This window comes from Schistocerca americana, chromosome 6, assembly GCF_021461395.2.
Source record: "Schistocerca americana isolate TAMUIC-IGC-003095 chromosome 6, iqSchAmer2.1, whole genome shotgun sequence".
Lineage (NCBI taxonomy): Eukaryota > Metazoa > Arthropoda > Insecta > Orthoptera > Acrididae > Schistocerca > Schistocerca americana.
Genome location: NC_060124.1, coordinates 31,789,786 through 31,813,026, shown reverse-complemented (window position 1 = coordinate 31,813,026; position 23,241 = coordinate 31,789,786). Strand labels below are relative to the sequence as shown.

Here is a 23,241-nt window from a genome sequence, read left to right as displayed (position 1 = left end):
GCATCTTTGCTTCCGCACCCGCTGTCCAGCCTTTGATGTCCTACGGTACGTTAGGGAATTAGCGGCAAGACTCCTTCGTTGAACACGAGCCAGCTGTGTAGGCGCCATCTGTATCACCAAAGCGCACTGTTGACACACAACCTGCATGCCACCTGTTCGATAGTAGTCATTTCTTTGTCATGCTACTTGGACGGAATGACGCTGTGACAACGAGATGTGTTTACAGTCTCGGGACGAGGGAACTGCGTCTTCTCGCAGGAAAAAGACAGGAACTCAAGTAATGGGATAACTCACGTACATCTCCTGGTCCTTTAATCACCTTTTTCTTGGTCAGCTTTTGCGCCCACTCGGTAGCTGCGCCCTTGGTGGGGGTCTCTTAGTGATGGTAGCTATCGCTGAATCAAACGAATTTTGATTATACCGGTTTTTTCATTTCCAGTTTAACCTGATTCCTATAGCTGCTAAAAATATCCTGTTTCTGATATAACCTATTTTCGGTTTTATTGCTATTTTTTTCCAGTAATAAACTTAGATATCATATACGTTTCAAGAAAACTAGAATCAAAATGTCAAATAAAATAGGTAACTAAAAGAAAAGTTAGTCAATATACCGCTCGATGCTTTTCTCGAAAGGAAAGGAGGGGCTGAACGCTACAAAAGTCATCAGAATTCTCCAATTGATTCCAATTTTTTTAAATGCTGCTCAAAAGTCATGCTATAATCGAGGATCATACAGCTATTTGAGCATTACGAGAAGTCAGTGCTAAAGAGTGAAAACTGTGGTAGAAGAATTCTGTTTCCCGTGTTACGTATTTCCAAAGACTACAAACAGATAAAGACTCACTGTATAGACACAGGCAGCAGATGAGCTACTTTCTGTTTTTATTACAAACAACGTATGAATTGCTAAGTTTTTACTTTATTACTGATCCCTCAATTTACTTTCTCTTTTATAATTTCGTAGAAATGGCAGACGAAAGCCCTGGTGCAGCTGATATCAAGAGTCCCTCCTCTTTTCTTTCCTTTCTCACTCCCCCTCTTCTTTAATTCATAATATGTATCGCAGCTGCGGATTCCGCATAGTGTCTGTTCTTTCGGACATGTCAGAAACAACAGACACCACGCTTGCATATAATCAACAGTCCCTTCCCTTTATTTTCCTTCCCCCCTTTCTCTTCTTCATTCAATTCACGCAATAATAAGAAATAAACACAAAAAATGAGCTTTCGTGTAAAATTTGTAGCCTTCTTGCTCTTTAATTATCTCGAAAGATAAACGTATTTTGTAGTCATATATATTTCGTTACTTTTAGTAGGAATGCGAATACAAATAATTTTTTGATAACAAAACGAAAATTGTTTTTTCAAAAATTGAGATATACAGTTTAGAAAGCTGACAAACTGAAACATTTACTAGGAATAATTACTTGACAATAGTTAAAGTTTGACTAATGAATTAATCCATAGGCCAATATTGTCCAGTCTGTTCATAAATACTTGTTCCATAATGTGTTGGTCTGTAAGTCGACTCCTTTCATCAGGAACAATATCATTCCAAGACGAAACAAATCCTACAAAAGTCAACAAAAATTTCTACCACTGGTAATTTATTTTGGTTTGTGAATGAAAAGCCTGGCATACACCATCTACTCTGCACCCAACAAACAAAAGGATCACTAATTCTGGGTAATTAAGTACGTCAGGCACATTATTGTCCCAGCAGTGCTGTATCCATTCTTATGTCGCGTGTTGGTTGCTCATTTTTAACCGTCGGATACGTTATTAAAATAACACTGATAGCTTTGTCGATTTTTTATAGTAAACCAATATTTGAAAGCAATGAAAATTTTATGAATAAATATAAATCGTTTTTCAAAAAAGATTTGTTTAAAAACCAACAATTCTAGCACCACTGCTGTGACAAAATGACACCCTGGTTTATAACTACCGGTTTACTATCCGGTTCTTAATAACCACGGAAAAAGACCTGTTATAACCGAGACCGAACAAATACCGAAAAAACCGATTATTCAGAGCTAAAATACCGGTATCAGTTTTAACCAGTCGGTTTTTCCCATTCCTGGGGCCTACCTCTCCTTGACATTGGCATGGCCTTGTCTAGATCCCAAGGACTGGTACTTAGGGCTCACACACAGAGAGGAGTTTTAAGAGGCTCTAATACAAAGCGAGGGGTTCTACCTTTATTATTTACGCTGTAGGAAGATCTGTCGGTCCCCTGTGTGTAGCTACATGTCTAGATGGCACCCCATAGTGCTGGATAGGTAACACGCCGTCATTTTCTACTGTCGTTTCTCATTTCTCTCTCTCGGTCGTGTCAACCCGAAAATGTGTCTCTAAAAATCAGAAACTATTTGTAACTTTTTAAAATAGATGCTTTTGCTAACTAGAGCATACTAGTCTATATGTATAAAGACGAGTGTCCGTTTGTTTGTTTGTTTGTATTTCATTCAAATCTACAGTTTTATTTCGATCTTGATGAAATTATGCACACTTCAGCTTCTAGACAAGATTTCGTAGTTTTACTTGAACCGTCTATGTACGTTTTTACCAAACATCTCGAAAACTACTTAACCGATTTACTTCAAATCTGTGCATTCAGATGAAACAATGAAAAAAAAAAAAAGAAAAATTAAACGCCTGGAAACGAAATATATCGTATTAACTGACTGCAGTTCCTATTGCGAGAATAAATTACAGCGGTAATACCCATCTTGGACATAGTATCATCAGCGGTCACCAGATCGCGGGACGAGCGAAAGCTCGAGAATTTGACAGAAACATGATTGCGAACTGTTATTCATTGATTAGTCGCCGTTGTCACACATGACATAAACCGTATAACATATTTTAGTCCGTGCTTCTCAGTCATTGTTATTATTAAAATCCAAACGTCAAGGTAGGCCGTGGCTGTAGTAGCAACAAAAGTCACCAGATCGCGGTGCGATCAAAAGATAGAACAGAAATCGAGATTTCCAGAACTGTGACGTAAACTGTTCGAGCAGTCTGAGTCGTGCTCAGCACAACCCTGCTTGAGATAGTGAAAAATTTAGGTGAGACAATAGAAGACGAATTCTTCAAAAACACGATGAGACACACTACGCAAAATGTAACAACAGATGGTGCAACTTAAGATCTTTTCATACATGTGAAGTCGTATTCATTTGTCGCATTTCGTTGACACCCGGTGATTCAAATGTGCCGCTGCATTTAAAGCGACTAAAGTTTCCCATGCGGCTTGCATGCGCTATGAGTATGAAGACATCGAATATTCCAGATTATACAAAAATTACGAACTTAAGAAATTTCGATAACCTTCCAGAAATGATGAATCCTAAATAAAAAATAATTACAGGTGGTCAAGTTCGAATGGGCGACCTGTAGCACGCCAAACATCGACGCTAGCTGCTTTGCCACACCACATTGTTCCATATCATGAAGAAATAGCGACCTGATGTTTCAGAAATTTTCATTAGAGCTGACTACAACAGCCTGAATCAGAATGTTGACAGTGAATATATGGCAGCCCTGGTGGAATCTCGCTTTCTGGTCTTTCGTCGCATTCTTTTCACTAAGACCAGCAAGGAAGATAGCTCCTCCCATTGCAGATTTGCGATCGTCGCACGGGTCTTCACTTTCCTTCGACTAGAATCCCTCATCGTTTACCTGCGTTCACACGGAGGGCATGGACGACGGCTGCGCCGGATATCGGCACGGCCTAAGGCACCTTGCCACGTTTGTCCTTAGGGTAAGTTAGTTTAAATTATGTGTAAGCCTAGGGACCGATGACCTCAACAGTTTGGTCCCATAGGAACTTACCGCAACTTTTGTCTTCTCGATGAAGGGTCGTAGTCATCGACTTTGCATGTGACGTCCTACAAGAATGGCTGTAGACCCCCAGACCTCCAGGCGCAAGGATGGACGTACAGGGTGTTTCAAAAATGACCGGTATATTTGAAACGGCAATAAAAACTAATTGAGCAGCGATAGAAATACACCGTTTGTTGCAATATGCTTGGGACAACAGTACATTTTCAGGCGGACAAACTTTCGAAATTACAGTAGTTACAATTTTCAACAACAGATGGCGCTGCAAGTGATGTGAAAGATATAGAAGACAACGCAGTCTGTGGGTGCGCCATTCTGTACGTCGTCTTTCTGCTGTAAGCGTGTGCTGTTCACAAAGTGCAAGTGTGCTGTAGACAACATGGTTTATTCCTTAGAACAGAGGATTTTTCTGGTGTTGGAATTCCACCGCCTAGAACACAGTGTTGTTGCAACAAGACGAAGTTTTCAACGGAGGTTTAATGTAACCAAAGGACCGAAAAACGATACAATAAAGGATCTGTTTGAAAAATTTCAACGGACTGGGAACGTGACGGATGAACGTGCTGGAAAGGTAGGGCGACCGCGTACGGCAACCACAGAGGGCAACGCGCAGCTAGTGCAGCAGGTGAGCCAACAGCGGCCTCGGGTTTCCGTTCGCCGTGTTGCAGCTGCGGTCCAAATGACGCCAACGTCCACGTATCGTCTCATGCGCCAGAGTTTACACCTCTATCCGTACAAAATTCAAATGCGGCAACCCCTCAGCGCCGCTACCATTGCTGCACGAGAGACATTCGCTAACGATATAGTGCACAGGATTGATGACGGCGACATGCATGTGGGCAGCATTTGGTTTACTGACGACGCTTATTTTTACCTGGACGGCTTCGTCAATAAACAGAACTGGCGCATATGGGGAACTGAAAAGCCCCATGTTGCAGTCCCATCGTCCCTGCATCCTCAAAAAGTACTGGTCTGGGCCGCCATTTCTTCCAAAGGAATCATTGGCCCATTTTTCAGATCCGAAACGATTACTGCATCACGCTATCTGGACATTCTTCGTGAATTTGTGGCGGTACAAACTGCCTTAGACGACACTGCGAACACCTCGTGGTTTATGCAAGATGGTGCCCGGCCACATCGCACGGCCGACGTCTTTAATTTCCTGAATGAATATTTCGATGATCGTGTGATTGCTTTGGGCTATCCGAAACATACAGGAGGGGGCGTGGAATGGCCTCCCTATTCGCCAGACATGAACCCCTGTGACTTCTTTCTGTGGGGACACCTGAAAGACCAGGTGTACCGCCAGAATCCAGAAACAATTGAACAGCTGAAGCAGTACATCTCATGTGCATGTGAAGCCATTCCGCCAGACACGTTGTCAAAGGTTTCGGGTAATTTCATTCAGAGACTACGCCATACTATTGCTACGCATGGTGGATATGTGGAAAATATCGTACTATAGAGTTTCCCAGACCGCAGCGCCATCTGTTGTTGAAAATTGTAACTACTGTAATTTCGAAAGTTTGTCTGCCTGAAAATGTACTGTTGTCCCAAGCATATTGCAACAAACGGTGTATTTCTATCGCTGCTCGTTTAGTTTTTATTGCCGTTTCAAATATACCGGTCATTTTTGAAACACCCTGTACAAAAACTTGCCGTATTACATTCGCCGAGACATCTGTTACTACACGGCCTATAAGTTTCTGGGACAATGTCATAAAAGCGATCGAGATAAAAGTTTCTGAGACACTATTAAGACGGCGGCCTGCAGCTTAGAGCAGCTTGGAACCCGGCCATTGGAAGGTTGAAGTCGGCGTGGCAAGTGCGCAACGAAAACATTACCATATATGACGCTGGAGTGGGCTCCAGTGACGTCACTGAACGCAGCGCGACTATATAAGGAGGGCAGCAGCTATCATTCGACAGTCACCACTTGACAATGACCGAGGAGCACACAGCCAAAAGGTCATGGATTTTAACCACTTGACACGGCTGGAAGCCCGAAAGAATTTTATCATATTCCCTCATATCTCTACATCGGAGGCTGTCGTGTCATCCTCATTTACGATGAACAACCAGAAAAACTGTTCCGGACGTGGGAAAAAGGGACACCTCCGATCCGAATGCATTTAACGCCGGATCACGCAACTACCGCCAGCGGACATGGCTCTGCCGTAGCAGCCAGCGTTGCTTCCTGTGATTTACGTTCCCGCCCACAGGACTGCTGCCGCTCAACCACTGCATCCAGCACTCCCTGATGACGACGACGTTAGCATCCTCCGTTGCAGCAGGAAGGTGAAACGCCCGTTCTATGTATCACAGACTCCATCCCGACAGTGCGACCTCATCGATAGATGACGGTGTTTATGACGACAGAATGGCGATAGGCTTGCTAATAGTGTCAACTGCAGCCTTCGTGATGAAGCGTCATGAATCGCTGCCTTTTTCTGACACGGGACACACCCATATGGAATGACCCCAATGCGCAGTATGTGGAGGCGCACTACAACTTCGGAACAGGTTGAGGACCAGCTGCCAGCGACGAGGGCTCTACCCACCAGTACAATGCTCCCACAGAGACAACAGTCGTCGGCTGCATCGTGGGAACGCGGAGTGGGACTTGGAAGTTTTGTATGTGAGCTGAGTGCTCAAACATCGACACGTGAGACTGGTGCTGCCCCCACACGTGCTGGAGTGTGGCCACCCATCCCAACGCTGAGGAGACGATGGAAAATAGTCTTGATTTGCATTACACGGCATTGATGACGCAGCATAAGTTACCCCGACAGGGTGCACGCTGGTGGTGTTGGGGGTGGCTGGAAGTGCCGACACAACTTGGCAGTCAATACAGATATCCGACCTAATGAATTACTTAGCACCTGCAGTCCGACGATAGGCCTAAGGTATCGCCACAATTAACCTCAATACGACTGGAACAACGGCGAGAGATGTTCCGTGTGTCACATACTGACTTTACTTCTTTGCAAGATATGCACTTACACTCGCTGCGTGACTTCTATAGTTATGCGACATACATGACGCAAAGTGACTGTCCAGGACACTTATATCTTACCACTCACTCGGAAAGTCATCTTAATCACATCTATGTCTCACACGATCTTGCGAGACAATAGTGCTTTCTGAGCTCGGTCGCCCTCCACCAACAACGTGTATAGCGCAGCTGTGGGATCAGGAAGATGAATGCGGCACACCACCTGAACCCGGGATGCCCTTCGGTTATCGCAGCCGCGTGGGTAGACTGCAAACGGCTTCGTTTAAAATACCCTTCGACGTTCCGGCGGGTGCTGATACAATATGGAAAAGACATCACTGCGTGGCATCTTCATACTTTGGAATTTTATTAAACAATGCTTCGCGAAATCGCGTCCTAACCACTGTAACCAGACCGACAGATTGCAAGCCATCGAAGTAAGCCAAGACACTGCCTCTTACAAGGCGAAAATTGGAAGAGGTCGTCGTACAGTCGCGGCGTCAAGACCGAGCAAGTCGCGAAATCCCAGCTATGGACAACATCGTGCTCGATAGTCGTCGACGCCGACGGCAGCCCAGCTCAGCTCATCCCGGACCTCATTTTGCAGGTTGGTCGATCGTTGATGACCCAGGAGACCATTGTGGACGCTTTTATCAGGAGAATATAGAGGAGGGGGTCGATAGCGACGTTTTGTGGTACGTGTCTTCCACCCTTGACGGTACAGCAGCATCGTTACTAATAGCGGACATTGTGCAGGATGATGCTGACTACACCCTAGACAAGGGAGCGCTTAACAAGTAGCCCGGAGCAGACGGACTGCCGCTGGAATTCTATCGGACTTTACGTTGGATTAGCGTGTACTGAGATCTGATATCTCCCCGTTTTTGCATGCCACCTGCATTCGTCGATGGACTATTCATTCCAGAACACACGCCGAATTACAATATTAAAGGCGGACTCTTCTCCCGGCTTTGGTGGCGAGCATAAAGAAAGTCTTGCCATTGATCATTTCGATGGCACAGAGACACAGGAAGGTTCAAAATGGTTCAAAAGGCTCTGAGCACTATGGGACTTAACAGCTGAGGTCATCAGTCCCCTAGAACTTAGAAATACTTAAACCTAACTAACCTAAGGACACACACATCCATGCCCGAGGCAGGATTCGAACCTGCGACCGTAGCGGTCGCGCGGTTCCACATTGAAGCGCCTAGAACCGCTCGGCCACACTGGCCGGCGGCACAGGACGGAGAGGTCAACATGCAAACTGACATCGGCGAATCTAGCGATTTGATAGCTCTCGCCACATTCTGTCGCCGTCGAGCTGCTGTGGCCTCAGTTGATGCTTTCGACAAAGTGCACCACAAGTTTCTTACGGCACTTCTGGCTCGCATTGACTTCCCACGACGTGTTTTTGGGCCTCTTACGCGGTGCCCATCCCATTTACTGGTAAAAGGATATTCAGCGCACCCCTTGCCAGTTCAGTGTTCTGTTCCGCAAGGTTGTCCACTCCCCATGATTTTTTTTGCACTATTGCGCTGGAACCGCTCACAGGAGGGCTGAAACGCAGATTTTCGGGGATAACGTTGAGGGAACACTTTCCGCTTCAGAGCGTTTCCTGATAGCCTTCTACTGCTGGTCCGATTGGGTAATGGGGGACGCTCTATGCTTGAATGGATCAAGCGATATGGATTGGTGACGAGAAGTCACATGAATGTAGCCAAGTTGGTGGTGATTCAAACTGGAAAGCGCCTCCAGGACTGCTGCGTGGCGCCTCTCTCACACTTGAAAGTGATCACATTTTTGGGCATACCTTGATACGAGGTGCATTCAAGTTCTAAGGCCTCCGATTTTTTTTCTAATTAACTACTCACCCGAAATCGATGAAACTGGCGTTACTTCTCGACGTAATCGCCCTGCAGACGTACACATTTTTCACAACGCTGACGCCATGGTTCCATGGCAGCGGCGAAGGCTTCTTTAGGAGTCTGTTTTGACCACTGGAAAATCTCTGAGGCAATAGCAGCACGGCTGGTGAATGTGCGGCCACGGAGAGTGTCTTTCATTGTTGGAAAAAGCCAAAAGTCACTAGGAGCCAGGTCAGGTGAGTAGGGAGCATGAGGAATCACTTCAAAGTTGTTATCACGAAGAAACTGTTGCGTAACGTTAGCTCGATGTGCGGGTGCGTTGTCTTGGTGAAACAGCACACACGCAGCCCTTCCCGGACGTTTTTGTTGCAGTGCAGGAAGGAATTTGTTCTTCAAAACATTTTCGTAGGATGCACCTGTTACCGTAGTGCCCTTTGGAACGCAATGGGTAAGGATTACGCCCTCTCTGTCCCAGAACATGGACACCATCATTTTTTCAGCACTGGTGGTTACCCGAAATTTTTTTGGTGGCGGTGAATCTGTGTGCTTCCATTGAGCTGCCTGGCGCTTGGTTTCTGGATTGAAAAATGGTGTCCACGTCTCATCCATTGTCACAACCGACGAAAAGAAAGTCCCATTCGTGCTGTCGTTCCGCGTCAACATTGCTTGGCAACATGCCACAAGGCCAGCCGTGTGGTCGTCCGTCAGCATTCGTGGCACCCATCTGGATGACACTTTTCGCATTGTCAGGTCGTCATGCAGGATTGTGTGCACAGAACCCACAGAAATGCCAACTCTGGAGGCGATCTGTTCAACAGTCATTCGGCGATCCCCCAAAACAATTCTCTCCACTTTCTCGATCATGTCGTCAGACCGGCTTGTGCGAGCCTGAGGTTGTTTCAGTTTGTTGTCACATGATGTTCTGCCTTCATTAAACTGTCGCACCCACGAACGCACTTTCGACACATCCATAACTCCATCACCACATGACTCCTTCAACTGTCGATGAATTTCAATTGGTTTCACACCACGCAAATTCAGAAAACGAATGATTGCACGCTGTTCAAGTAAGGAAACGTCGCCATTTTAAGTATTTAAAACAGTTCTCATTCTCGCCGCTGGCGGTAAAATTCCATCTGCCGTACGGTGCTGCCATCTCTGGGACGTATTGACAATGAACGCGGCCTCATTTTAAAACAATGCGCATGTTTCTATCTCTTTCCAGTCCGGAGAAAAAAAATCGGAGGCCTTAGAACTTGAATGCACCTCGTATGGGGTTTCTGATGCATGGCTGTCATGAACTATAGGGAACTACTTACTGCAGTCTACACGCACAGACGTCCTCTGGAACCTACTTCAGTGCATGGACCTGCTACAGTGTGTCGAATATCTTAACCTATATATGGTGACCAAGTTCATACACGTGGTTCACGTACTCCCACTAACTACAGCGATGGCACTCTGACTGCAGGCGTTGTTTGCATATTACCCTACCGCTGGATCGCCATTTAAAGTTCTCTACGATACCCTCACCCTCCCTCAATGTAAACACAGAGGCTTATAGGTGTACGAGTGAGGGATGCAGCCTTATATTTGTGCATAATGGCGAAACTGTGGATCTGTCAACATACATCACTTACAGGAACTGATGCCGGCGTTCACCTTTCCACCTGTTGCGAATGCACACCGCTCGAGCTCCAAAAGCGAGGGACATCTATCGTTGCTGCTGACATCCACGATTCACAACGTAATTGCTGCACTATGGGCTGCGACGTGGAGAGCAATTGTAGTGTCCCTTTTCCGATGTTTAAGAATAATACGTGTGAAGTGTGTATAAAAATACTGAATAAGACCAAACAGACGGGCCGCGCAGGATTAGGCGAGCGGTCTAAGACGCTGCAGTCATGGACTGTGCGGCTGGTTCCGGAGGAGGTTCGAGTCCTCCCTCGGGCATGGGTGCGTGTGTGTGTGTGTGTGTTTCTCCTTAGGATAATTTAGCTTAAGTAGTGTGTACGCTAAGGGACTGATGACCTTAGCAGTTAAGTCCCATAAGATTTCACGCACATTTGAACATTGTGAACCGAACAGACCAGACTGAAAGTCAATTGTGAAAAAAAATAATTTACAAAAAATATAACGTCGATACAACGGTAGGGAAAGACAATGACGATGATAAACAATATCGCAGGAAAGAATAGGGCGAAATAAAACATTTATACACTACTGGCCATTAAAATTGCTACACCAAGAGGTAATCATTGGACAAATATATTATACTAGAACTGGCATGTGATTACATTTTCACGAAATTTGGGTGCATAGATCCTGAGAAATCAGTACCCAGAACAACCACCTCTCGCCGTAATAACGGCCTTGATACGCCTGGGCATTGAGTCAAACAGAGCTTGGATGGCGTGTACACGTACAGATGCCCATGCAGCTTCAACACGATACCACAGTTCATCAAGAGTAGTGACTGGCGTATTGTGACGAGACAGTTGCTCGGCCACCATTGAGCAGACGTTTTCAATTGGTGAGAGATCTGGAGAATGTGCTGGCCAGGGCAGAAGTCGAACATTTTTTGTATCCAGAAGGGCCCGTACAGGACCTGCAACATGCGGTCGTGCATATACTGCTGAAGTGTAGGGTTTCGCAGGGATCGAATGAAGGGTAGAGCCACAGGTCATAACACATCTGAAATGTAACGTTCACTGTTCAAAGTGCCGTCGATGCGAACGAGAGGTGACCGAGACGTGTAACGAATGGCACCCCATACCATCACGTCGGGTGATACGCCAGTATGGCGATGACGAATACACGCTTCCAATATGCGTGCACTGCGATGTCGCGATAGGCTACAATCCGACCTTTATCAAAGTCGGAATCGCGATGGTATGCATTTCTCCTCCTTACACGAGGTATCACAACAACGTTTCATCAGGCAACGCCGGTTAACTGCTGTTTGTGTATGGGAAACCGGTTGTAATATTTCCTCATGTCAGCACGTTGTAGGTGTCGCCACCGGCGCCAACCTTGTGTGAATGCTCTGAAAAGCTAATCATTTGCATATCACGGCATCTTCTTCCTGTCGGTTAAATTTCGCTTCTGTAGCACGTCATCTTCGTGGTGTAGCAGTTTTAATGGCCAGTTGTGTATCTTTGTATAACTATAGAAGATGGAAATGATAAGTTATTACTCACTCTTCTGCTGTTTCTGATTATCATGTTACTATTGTTAGACAGATATTGTTTGTAGCGTTCAACGCTAGCAGATGTTGTTTTTGTTCTTTCGACTAGACGATAAAAAAGGTGTGTATCACGTTATTGATGGAAATATATGTGTGAAAGTGAGTTCATTGCATTATTTCAAGAACATACCAGCCACTAATCGCAATGTTTTAATTGAAAAGAGAGAATAATTAGCATTTTCAGCTATCAAGAAGACGAAAGCAGTGATCGCTGACTGGAAAGTGGCCGCCATTAAGCGGTGGACTTATTATTAACTTTTCTTACAGCTTTCCTCAAGAGCAGAAGTGATAAAATCATTTTAAAACATTATTTAATTTAAAGCTGAATAGTTCCATGAGTTAATTTTGTTAGAGTTCAAATACATTCAGAGATACCATTTGTCGTAGGTCTGTGAACTTCGGCATTGTCTGTATTCAGATGAAAACCAGTTATGATAATCTTGTAGAGAGCGTGGCGTTCATGTAAATTGAAAACAAACCTTTTATTTTGGCCTCCTATAAGATACTCTGCTACTGACGGTCTCACCTACGTAACGAAAATAATTAATGCTAACCTCCTATGTTACGTAGTATCAAAAAATATAAAACCGTATTGAATATTAAAAGAGAACTAATAGACAATCTAACAGGTTTTCCTCCCTACACGGGTTCAAGCAATGTCGTACCATGTGGTTAACCAGAAATACGTGGCGTGACACAGGTTGCACACTACTGGGCTAACAGATTCTCCCGTCTGCTCGCAGTGTCACCTGCCAGACACTGACGAACATCGTCTAACACGTGGATCAGCGTTTGATATATGGTTGCTGGTGCAGAAGAGCATCGCCTGCTATCTTCGCATCCCGCCTCAAACAATTGCTCCTCCTATGCTCGGAGGCATTACTTACTTCCCGACCGCAAAGATTCACTCTCTCACATGGTTTGAAGGCATGTCTATTTACTACTTATTTCGAGATGATGAGGAGTTGGTTCTTGACTATCGGAAATATCTCCAAGACTATCATAGCACACTTGAGAGCACTCTTCTGTATCAACGACTCTTCGCAAATTATCTGTGTAGTGTCCTCGGAAACCTCCCTAACAGTGGGGAATACTGGGCAGGGGACGATCCCCGTGTTGACTTTGACATGGGGCGAAATGGTTATTGAACACTGCCGGCAGATGTGAAGTGCGCTTGGAATGGCGTATAGTATTTGTTTACATCATTACTTCGAGTTCCTTCGACTGTGTCGTCGTTATCTAAGCAATAAAATAATCGCAGTTTCCATTCTCTTATTTGTTCTTGGGTGTTTTGAGTTCAGCCGTGTGTTGGAAGATGGACGCAAGAAATAAACGTGCTCAAATTTCATTTCATGTTGATGTGATTGATGTTATTTAAATTATTTACCATGTGTTCTCTATAACAGAGATAATGTGAATTAAAACTGTACCCAAAATTTTGGAGTTGAAGGAAAAACAAAGGGTTAAGGAGACTGTTTGCGATAAGCGGGGAATCTGGGTTCGAGTCCCGGTCCAACGCAAATTTTGGTAGGTCAGTAATAGGTAGTACATCTATACCTAACATAGCTGATGCCAAGTTATTTGCAGTCAGCGAATTTATTTCGAAATAATCTGCTAAACGTTTCATTCACATGTATCCTACTTAGCGCTGCAGTTTTCACTAACGTTTCTATATTATTATAGGAAATATTTGGACTGCATGAAATCCATCTGGGGCAGATCGTTTATGACCAATTTTCTCAACAAGTAGTGAATGTCATCAGTTCAGTAACACTTCTAGACAACCGACCCGTTTGAGTTGGTTGTCTGTGGTGCAGCTGCAATCTACAAAATTGTGAACTCCAGATGTAATGCTTATTGGATATCACATAATGAGCGTCGCAAGCGAATATTAACAAGAATATTGAAGCCACTACATTAAGATAGCTTCTTAAATAAAAGTGAAGCATGTTTGACGTTACGGGACTCCGACTTACCTTGGTTGAACGCGACAGCGGGAACGTAGATCACTATGGGAATCCACACCAGCTGAAACAAGGGATATATCGTCTTTACTGCAGTGGTGGAAACTAAACATGTTTTAAATATTTTATACTGGTAAGTGAGTAAGCGTGAGAATTATTCTTATTCTGTTATTTTCTTTCTTTTTATGCAGTTAAATCCCATTTTACCTCTCCCGCAAAGGATATGAAAGTAGAAAAATGTACGTTGCTAAATGATCATTGAATGAATACAATTATATTTTGGGTCGAATTTGAGGTAAGCCTGAGAAACGGGATGGAAGAGAAAAATGGCTCTGAGCACTATGGGACTCAACATCTTAGGTCATAAGTCCCCTAGAACTTAGAACTACTTAAACCTAACTAACCTAAGGACATGACACACACCCATGCCCGAGGCAGGATTCGAACCTGCGACCGTAGCAGTCCCGCGGTTCCGGACCGCAGCGCCAGAACCGCACGGCCACCGCGGCCGGCAGGGATGGAAGAGAACTATGAAATTTCTTTCACACATATGTGTTTGTAACTGAGTGGAACCTTACAGCAAAATATAATTTGAAATTTACGTAGACAACATCACATTTGCAGCTTGCCCTTAACCCACCCCCTTCATTCCAGTCTTTCTAGATGCTCTCCTTGACGTCATGAAGACTTCGCACTACTGAAAGAAAGACCACTATGGACAGTATGGCTTAACGACATGCTGTGTGATGTTTCAGGAGTGAAGTACGTATCATGGACGTTTTCACTGTACCAAACATTAAGGAATGTTGAGCAAGTATTTTGTTGAATGCAATTAGTTACGTAATTCATGGGTCTTTGCTGTATCTTAATGAAAAACTAGAGGCTTTTGTAATGTGGTGGTACTGAAAAATGTTGAAGGTTAGACGTACAAAGCGGATAAATAATGAAGAATCAAATCGAGAAGAAAAGAAATTTACGGCCCCCATTTACTAAAAGAAGGAACTGGTTGACAGAGAGATGACGTTATTTGTACAGGATAAACCAGCGTGGATAGCAGCCGCAAATCATTTTTCCTACTAAGACCACAATAATGTCCTATTGAAATGGAAAGGGTAACTTTATAGGCTATTTGGCATTCGTATCTAACTATTTAAGAATTAATGTGTATGCCGGCCGGAGTGGCCGAGCGGTTCTAGGCGCTACAGACTGGAACCGCGCGACCTCTACGGTCGCAGCTTCGAATCCTGCCTGGGGCATGGATGTGTGTGATGTTCTTAGGTTAGTTAGGTTTGAGTAGTTCTAAGTTCTAGGGGACTGATGACCTCAGAAGTTAAGTCCCATAGTGCTCAGAGCCATTTGAATTGACGCCATACAATTCTTATGGTATGCATTGTAGATCCCATTTTATAAGATAACTTTTCTTGTTTTGGTCCATACCACCTCCACCCAAAATGCGGAAGGTGAAGAGCGGCCAGCAGAAGAGATTTGTTTCATAGTAATGGGTGCTCATAGGTCTTAAGGTATGCATTTTAGAGCCCACTTTTACTAGGCATTTCCCTTCGAATGGTCGTTCCTGTCATATACCTGAATATCAACATGGGGCACCCTGTGCAACCGCTACGCTAGTACACTCGACCGAGAACAACTTTCCACATTCATCAACAGTTTAAAACAACATCACAGCCGAAGTGGCGCACGTACGTTAACATAAAAACTCGTAATGCGTAGTACAGAACGTTGCTGCACACTGATTGAATCGACACTGCAGCGGTGTACTCGAAAATGGAGTAGCAAAAATCAGCAGATCGTTTAATATAAATGACAGTGATTTAATGACAGTCAAGGTGGAATTGTAATCGCATAGAATTCTGGAAAAGGTTATGTGCTCGTGAACGACGTATTATTTCTAGGAGATCTAAAATCTCTATTGTGAGAATAAAAACGAATTCTGCAGTCAAAGGCCTTCTGAACGTCAGCTTGCTCTGTTCACACACGAAATAAAGAAGGAAGTAAAAGCGAACCCCATATTGATGCAATGTTAGTCAACCTTCGGAAAGCATTCGTCTTCAAGTAAATTAAAGAGGTACTTACAGAACGTCAGAACAAACGTGCCTCGAACCACCAAATGGTTTTAGTACATCGTTTTTAATGGGAGACATTATCAGAAGCTAAATTACCGTCCGACAAATACCAAGAAATTTAGGCAGGACTTTCATTGGTGAAGATACATGTAAACGGCCCAGATGAAAACACTTTCACCCTCTGAAGCCAGTCACAGACGATACAGTTATTGTGTACAGAGAAGTTTGTGTACAGAGAGATCGTGGCGTTAGAAAATTGCTCCGAAGTGTAGGCAACGTTTATGATTAGCACTAATAGCAATGAGTGGCAGCTGAATCTCTATCCTGAGGAAATTAGATTAGAAAATAAGACGCTCAAGTGGTACTGAAGGTTGCTGTTTGGGCAACAGAACAACTTAAGTTGGCCGAAGCAGAGAATATATAAAACGCAGATTTGCGATAGCACGAAAAGCATTGCTCAATTTCTTAACACGTAATATAAATTTAAGTCTTACAAAGCCTATTCTGGAAACATTTGTTTAAAGCATAGCCTTGCACGCAAAATAAACGTGGGTGATAAGTACTACAGAGAAGAAGAGAAGGCAATCTTCCAAAATGTGGCGCTACAGAAGAATTATGAATATTAGGTGAATACATGCATTACTAATCAAGTAGTGAATCGAGTCTGGGAGAAAATACGTTTATGACACAACCTTACTAATTGAATGTGTCGGTTGATACGACACATCCTAAGGCATCAAGGAATAATCAGTTTAGTTGTGGGTGGAAGGGAAGAATGGGGAAGGGGGGGGGGGGGAGGGTAAAGATTGTACAGAGAAACCAGAACTTGACTACAGTAAGCAGGTTCAAATGGATATAATCTGCAAAGGTTATGCAGAGCCTAAGACTGCATCCAGCCAGGCGTCGGACTGACACCCATTATAATAAAAAATAGAAGACTCGATATCGTCACATGCTTAAAAATACTTTTTCAGACGACAGTCAACAGCCGAAATCTATCGTATAAAATGACGGTAAAAAATGAAGCCTTATGCAAAAGTATATACATAATTATGCTACCAGACAAGAAAAAATGAAGGGTGATGCGTTCAGGAGATCGTCACAGAGCCCGTGACCGGGATATCAAGGACCAATCAGAGCAGTTCTTGGCCAACTTGCCTCAGGAGACGGTACACTGGCCTTATGACACCACTTTCAGTGCATGAATCCAGGCTAGAAGGGATGCAGCGTAACACTGATTAGTGAGCTCATGCTGCAAAGTTCCTTGTAAAACTGGTTCACTGCAATAACTTCTCATACCCTTTCAATCCGTGAAATTTCATTTAGTTTCCTCCTCCCCTTCTGGGCACTTCACTGTTTCCTGCCAGGCAGTGTACATTGTGGACTTCAGTTCGAAGACCTGCATGACGCAGCGCTCACCGCTAGTCTAGCCCGTGCAAGCCTGTTCATCTCTACCCTTATAGCAAGCTTACTGTAGTACTGCAGTCGAGTTTTAGTCTCCCACTATAATTTTTGTCCCTCTCCATTTCACGCTTCTCTCCAAGACGAAATTAAAAATGCTTTGATGCATGAGGATGTGTTCTATAAGACTTTTACCTTCTTTAGTCAGGTTGTGCCATAAAGACCTTTTCTCCCCAGTTATATCCAGTAGCTCTTCATTAGTTACTCAGTATACCTATCACATCTTCAGCGTTCTTATGCAGTATCATATTTCGGGAACTTCAATTCTCTTATTGTCCGAACTGTTTATAACTCACCTTTCTCTTGTATACAATATTCTGTACTCACACTCACTCACTGGTCATACCGCAGCAACGCATTTTCGCCATCTGTCGCTGTCTTGGGCTATTTCCTTCCATTCACCTTCAATACCTAGGTTCCTCAAATCAGCCTTCACATTGTCCTCCCATCTACGCCTCGGTCTCCCCACAGGACGCTTTCCCTCTAAGTGCCCTACCAGTACTCTGCGCGCTGCCCTGCCTTTATCCATTCGAGCTACGTGACCCGCCCATCGCAGCCTACGTGATTTAATAATACTGATTATGTAAGGGCTTGAATAGATTTCGCGAACCTCTTCGTTATGCAGTTTTCGCCACTCTCCGCTAATGTCATCCCTTTTTGCTCCGAAAATTTTCCTCAAAATTTTGTTTTAAAATACTCGAAACGGCTTTTCATTTTGCACAATGAGAGACCAAGTCTCACACCCATACCGCATAACTGGTGCAATAATAGTTTCGTATATTCTAATGTTTAAATTCCTAGACAATATCTGTGATGAAAGTAATCTATTCAGTGAGAAGTAGCACGCATTTCCAGCCCGTAATCTCTTCTTCAGTTCGAATTCTATCTCATTTCTCGAAGTGATGACCACGCCTAGATACTTAAATCTGTTCACTTTTTCAAACTGCATGTCTCCAACTCTTAACGTTTCCTGATCTACTGCTGTTGGCATTCTAGTAGTAACCAGGTATTTAGTTTTGTCTTCACTTAGCCTTAGACCAACATCTTCACTAGCCTTGATTAACGCATTCGCATTTGCTGTTACAGATTCTTTCCTATTGCTAATTATGTTTAGATCATCTGCATACCCTAATATCTTAATATTTCCGTTTAACTCCACACCCTCTGAATTATCTGCTGCCATTCGTATTATATTCTAGGACTAAATTAAAAAGTAGCGGAGACAGGGTATCTCCCTGCTTAAGTCTGCTCTTTATTACAAATTCTTCTGACTCCAATTTCCCCAGGCGTACTCTACCTTTTGTGTTTTTAAAACTCGCTTCTATAAGACTAACATACTTCTTTGGTATTCCAATTTCCAAAAGAATTCTGTACAATTTTGACTGCAATACTGAATCATACGCTTTTGTAAAATCTATGAAAAGATTATGAACTGGTTTATTGTATTCCCATTTCTTTTCCAAAATTTGACACAGGGTGAATATTTGGTCTATAGTTGACCTGTTCCTCCGAAAGCCAGCTTGGTAATCCCCCACAATTTCATCTTCATGTGGTGTAAGCCTGCTTAGCAGAATATTCGAGAAAATTTTGGAACATACTGGTAATAGCGATATCCCTCTATAATTACTACAATCCATTTTGTCGCCTTTCTTAAAAATTGGGATCAGAATCGACTCCTGCCACTCCTGTACAACATTACAAACAAATACACGGTCCAGCCACATTAATAATATTCGACGTCAACATGCAATAACCACTGACCGACGGCAGGTGGTAACACTAGCAATGGTGGGTATACACTCCTGGAAATTGAAATAAGAACACCGTGAATTCATTGTCCCAGGAAGGGGAAACTTTATTAACACATTCCTGGGGTCAGATACATCACATGATCACACTGACAGAACCACAGGCACATAGACACAGGCAACAGAGCATGCACAATGTCGGCACTAGTACAGTGTATATCCACCTTTCGCAGCAATGCAGGCTGCTATTCTCCCATGGAGACGATCGTAGAGATGCTGGATGCAGTCCTGTGGAACGGCTTGCCATGCCATTTCCACCTGGCGCCTCAGTTGGACCAGCGTTCGTGCTGGACGTGCAGACCGCGTGGGCCGCCGCTTCATCCGGTCCCAAACATGCTCATTGGGGGACAGATCCGGAGATCTTGCTGGCCAGGGTAGTTGACTTACACCTTCTAGAGCACGTTGGGTGGCACGGGATACATGCGGACGTGCATTGTCCTGTTGGAACAGCAAGTTCCCTTGCCGGTCTAGGAATGGTAGAACGATGGGTTCGATGACGGTTTGGATGTACCGTGCACTATTCAGTGTCCCCTCGACGATCACCAGTGGTGTACGGCCAGTGTAGGAGATCGCTCCCCACACCTTGATGCCGGGTGTTGGCCCTGTGTGCCTCGGTCGTATGCAGTCCTGATTGTGGCGCTCACCTGCACGGCGCCAAACACGCATACGACCATCATTGGCACCAAGGCAGAAGCGACTCTCATCGCTGAAGACGACACGTCTCCATTCGTCCCTCCATTCACGCCTGTCGCGACACCACTGGAGGCGGGCTGCACGATGTTGGGGCGAGAGCGGAAGACGGCCTAACGGTGTGCGGGACCGTAGCCCAGCTTTGTGGAGACGGTTGCGAATGGTCCTCGCCGATACCCCAGGAGCAACAGTGTCCCTAATTTGCTGGGAAGTGGCGGTGCGGTCCCCTACGGCACTGCGTAGGATCCTATGGTCTTGGCGTGCATCCGTGCGTCGCTGCGGTCCTGTTCCAGGTCGACGGGCACGTGCACCTTCCGCCGACCACTGGCGACAACATCGATGTACTGTGGAGACCTCACGCCCCACGTGTTGAGCAATTCGGCGGTACGTCCACCCGGCCTCCCACATGCCCACTATACGCCCTCGCTCAAAGTCCGTCAACTGCACATACGGTTCACGTCCACGCTGTCGCGGCATGCTACCAGTGTTAAAGACTGCGATGGAGCTCCGTATGCCACGGCAAACTGGCTGACACTGACGGCGGCGGTGCACAAATGCTGCGCAGCTAGCGCCATTCGACGGCCAACACCGCGGTTCCTGGTGTGTCCGCTGTGCCGTGCGTGTGATCATTGCTTGTACAGCCCGCTCGCAGTGTCCGGAGCAAGTATGGTGGGTCTGACACACTGGTGTCAATGTGTTCTTTTTTCCATTTCCAGGAGTGTATAAAGCGTTTCGGGGATGGGGATTGGGGTGGGGGGTACACGGAAAGCAGTGCAGTCGTTGTCTAAATGCAGAAACGCAGTGATTTATCTGATATCCAAAAGGGAATAATCATTGCCTTTCGGGACAAGGGTGGAAGTATCTCCGAAACGGCTAAGTTTCTAAGCTGTTGGTGTGCCTCCGTAGTTAACGCATGCCATCCATGGCAAAGTGTCGCTATCCAAAGGCCTGGCCAACTTGAATGCGTCACGGGCCATAGACGAGAGGGATGAACGATGGCAGCGGAGATTTGTAGAGGAAAACAGACGTGCAACTACTGAGCAACTGACACCCAGATGAACCAACCGTCTACCAACGAGCGGTCAGCGAACGTTTCTGCGTATGGGTCTCTGCAGCAGCCGCTTGATACATGCACCAATGCTGACTCCTCTTCATCGGCGATGAAGGCTGGAATTTGCACCCCAGTACTGCAGATGGACATCAACTGAATGGCGACAAGTGACGTTCTCAGACGGGAGTCCTCTAGCGTTTAATGCCCTGCAACAATCGCCGGAAGTGTTCAGACCGCAGGAAGGAGCATTATGGTCTGATTAATAATTTCGTGGCATTCGCTGGGCGATCTCGTCATTCTGGCGGGCACAACAGATCAACACCGGTATGCATCTATCCCTGGGGACCATGTCTATCTCTACATGCAGTTTGTTTTTCCTCGGCGTGATGGCATATATCAGAAGGACAACACAAAATGTCACACAACTCGCAGCGTACGTGCGTGTTTCGAAGAGCACCAGAATGAGTTTATCGTACTCCGTAGCCTCACAAACTGCCCGGATTAAAAGCCAATTGAGAATCTAGGGACCGCATCGATTGGGCTGCTCGCGCCATGGAGCCTCAAACGTGAAACCTAGCGTAACTGACCACGGCATTGGAGTCGGCATGTCTCCACATCCCTGTTGGTACCTTCCAGGATTTCACCGACTCTCTGCCTGCACGTCCGCGGTGCAACAGACTTTTCAGAAGTGGCCACATTAATGTTACTGGACCGTGTACTATTAGAGGAGAACTCTAAACTCTTAAGTTTGTATCAGAAGTTCAAATATTCATCATTTTCAGAAGCGATTTTCTAACTGTTACCAGTCTATATTTCATATACATTTTCGCCCATCATCAATTACGAGGGTCAGATTAAATGCGAAATAAAATATCAGCACTGTGTCAAAGCATTTTATACGATAGATTTCGGCTGTTGACTGTCGTCTGAAAAAGTATTTTTAAGCAAGTGACGATATCGAGTCTTCTATTTTTTATTATAATGGGTGTCAGTCCGACGCCTGGCTGGATGCAGTCTTAGGCTCTGCATAACCTTTGCAGATTATATCCATTTGAACCTGCTTACTGTAGTCAAGTTCTGGTTTCTCTCTACAATCTTTATCCTCCCCCCCCCCCCCACCCCTTCCCCATTCTTCCCTTCCATCCACAACTAAACTGACTATTCCTTGATGCCTTAGGATATGTCGTATCAACCGACTCATTCAATTAGTAAGGTTGTGTCATAAACGTATTTTCTCCCAGACTCGATTCACTACTTGATTAGTAATGCATGTATTCACCTAAATTTCATGATTCTTCTGTAGCGCCACATTTTGGAAGATTGCGTTCTCTTCTTCTCTGTACTACTTATCACCCACGTTTATTTTGCGTGCAAGGCCATGCTTTAAACAAATATTTTCAGAATAGGCTTTGTAAGCCTTAAATTTATATTACGTGTTAAGAAATTGAGCAATGCTTTTCGTGCTATCGCAAATCTGCGTTTTATGTACTCTCTGCTTCGGCCAACTTAAGTTGTTCTGTTGCCCAAACAGCAACCTTCAGTACCACTTGAGCGTCTTATTTTCTAATCTAATTTCCTCAGGATTGAGATTAAGCTATTAGTGCTAATCATAAACGTTGCCTACACTTCGGAGCAATTTTCTAACGCCACGATCTCTCTGTACACAAACTTCTCTGTGCACAATAACTGTATCGTCTGTGACTGGCTTCAGAGGGTGAAAGTGTTTTCATCTGGGCCGTTTACATGTATCTTCACCAATGAAAGTCCTGCCTAAATTTCTTGGTATTTTTCGGACAGTAATTTAGCTTCTGATAATGTCTCCCATTAAAAACGATGTACTAAAACCATTTGGTGGTTCGAGGCACGTTTGTTCTGATGTTCTGTAAGTACCTCTTTTATTTACTTGAAGGCGAATGCTTTCCGAAGGTTGACTAACGTTGCATCAATATGGGGTTCGCTTTTACTTCCTTCTTTATTTCGTGTGTGAACAGAGCAAGCTGGCGTTCAGAAGGCCTTTGACTGCAGAATTCGTTTTTATTCTCACAATAGAGATTTTAGATCTCCTAGAAATAATACGTCGTTCACGAGCACATAACCTTTTCCAGAATTCTATGCGATTACAATTCCACTTTGACTGTCATTAAATCACTGTCATTTATATTAAACGATATGCTGATTTTTGCTACTCCATTTTCGAGTACACCGCTGCAGTGTCGATTCAATCAGTGTGCAGC

General features: G+C 44.6%; 1 protein-coding gene across 1 annotated transcript in view; it reads right to left on the bottom strand.

Annotated features, from left to right (window-relative positions):
* The window catches only part of LOC124619398 (sodium-coupled monocarboxylate transporter 1-like), a 336,549-nt gene that overhangs the window by 225,056 nt on the left and 88,252 nt on the right, over nt 1-23,241 (bottom strand). The window contains exon 5 of the mRNA XM_047145752.1: nt 13,929-13,980. Coding sequence (XP_047001708.1) covers nt 13,929-13,980 — 52 coding nt within the window. The remainder of the gene's footprint in view (nt 1-13,928; nt 13,981-23,241) is intronic.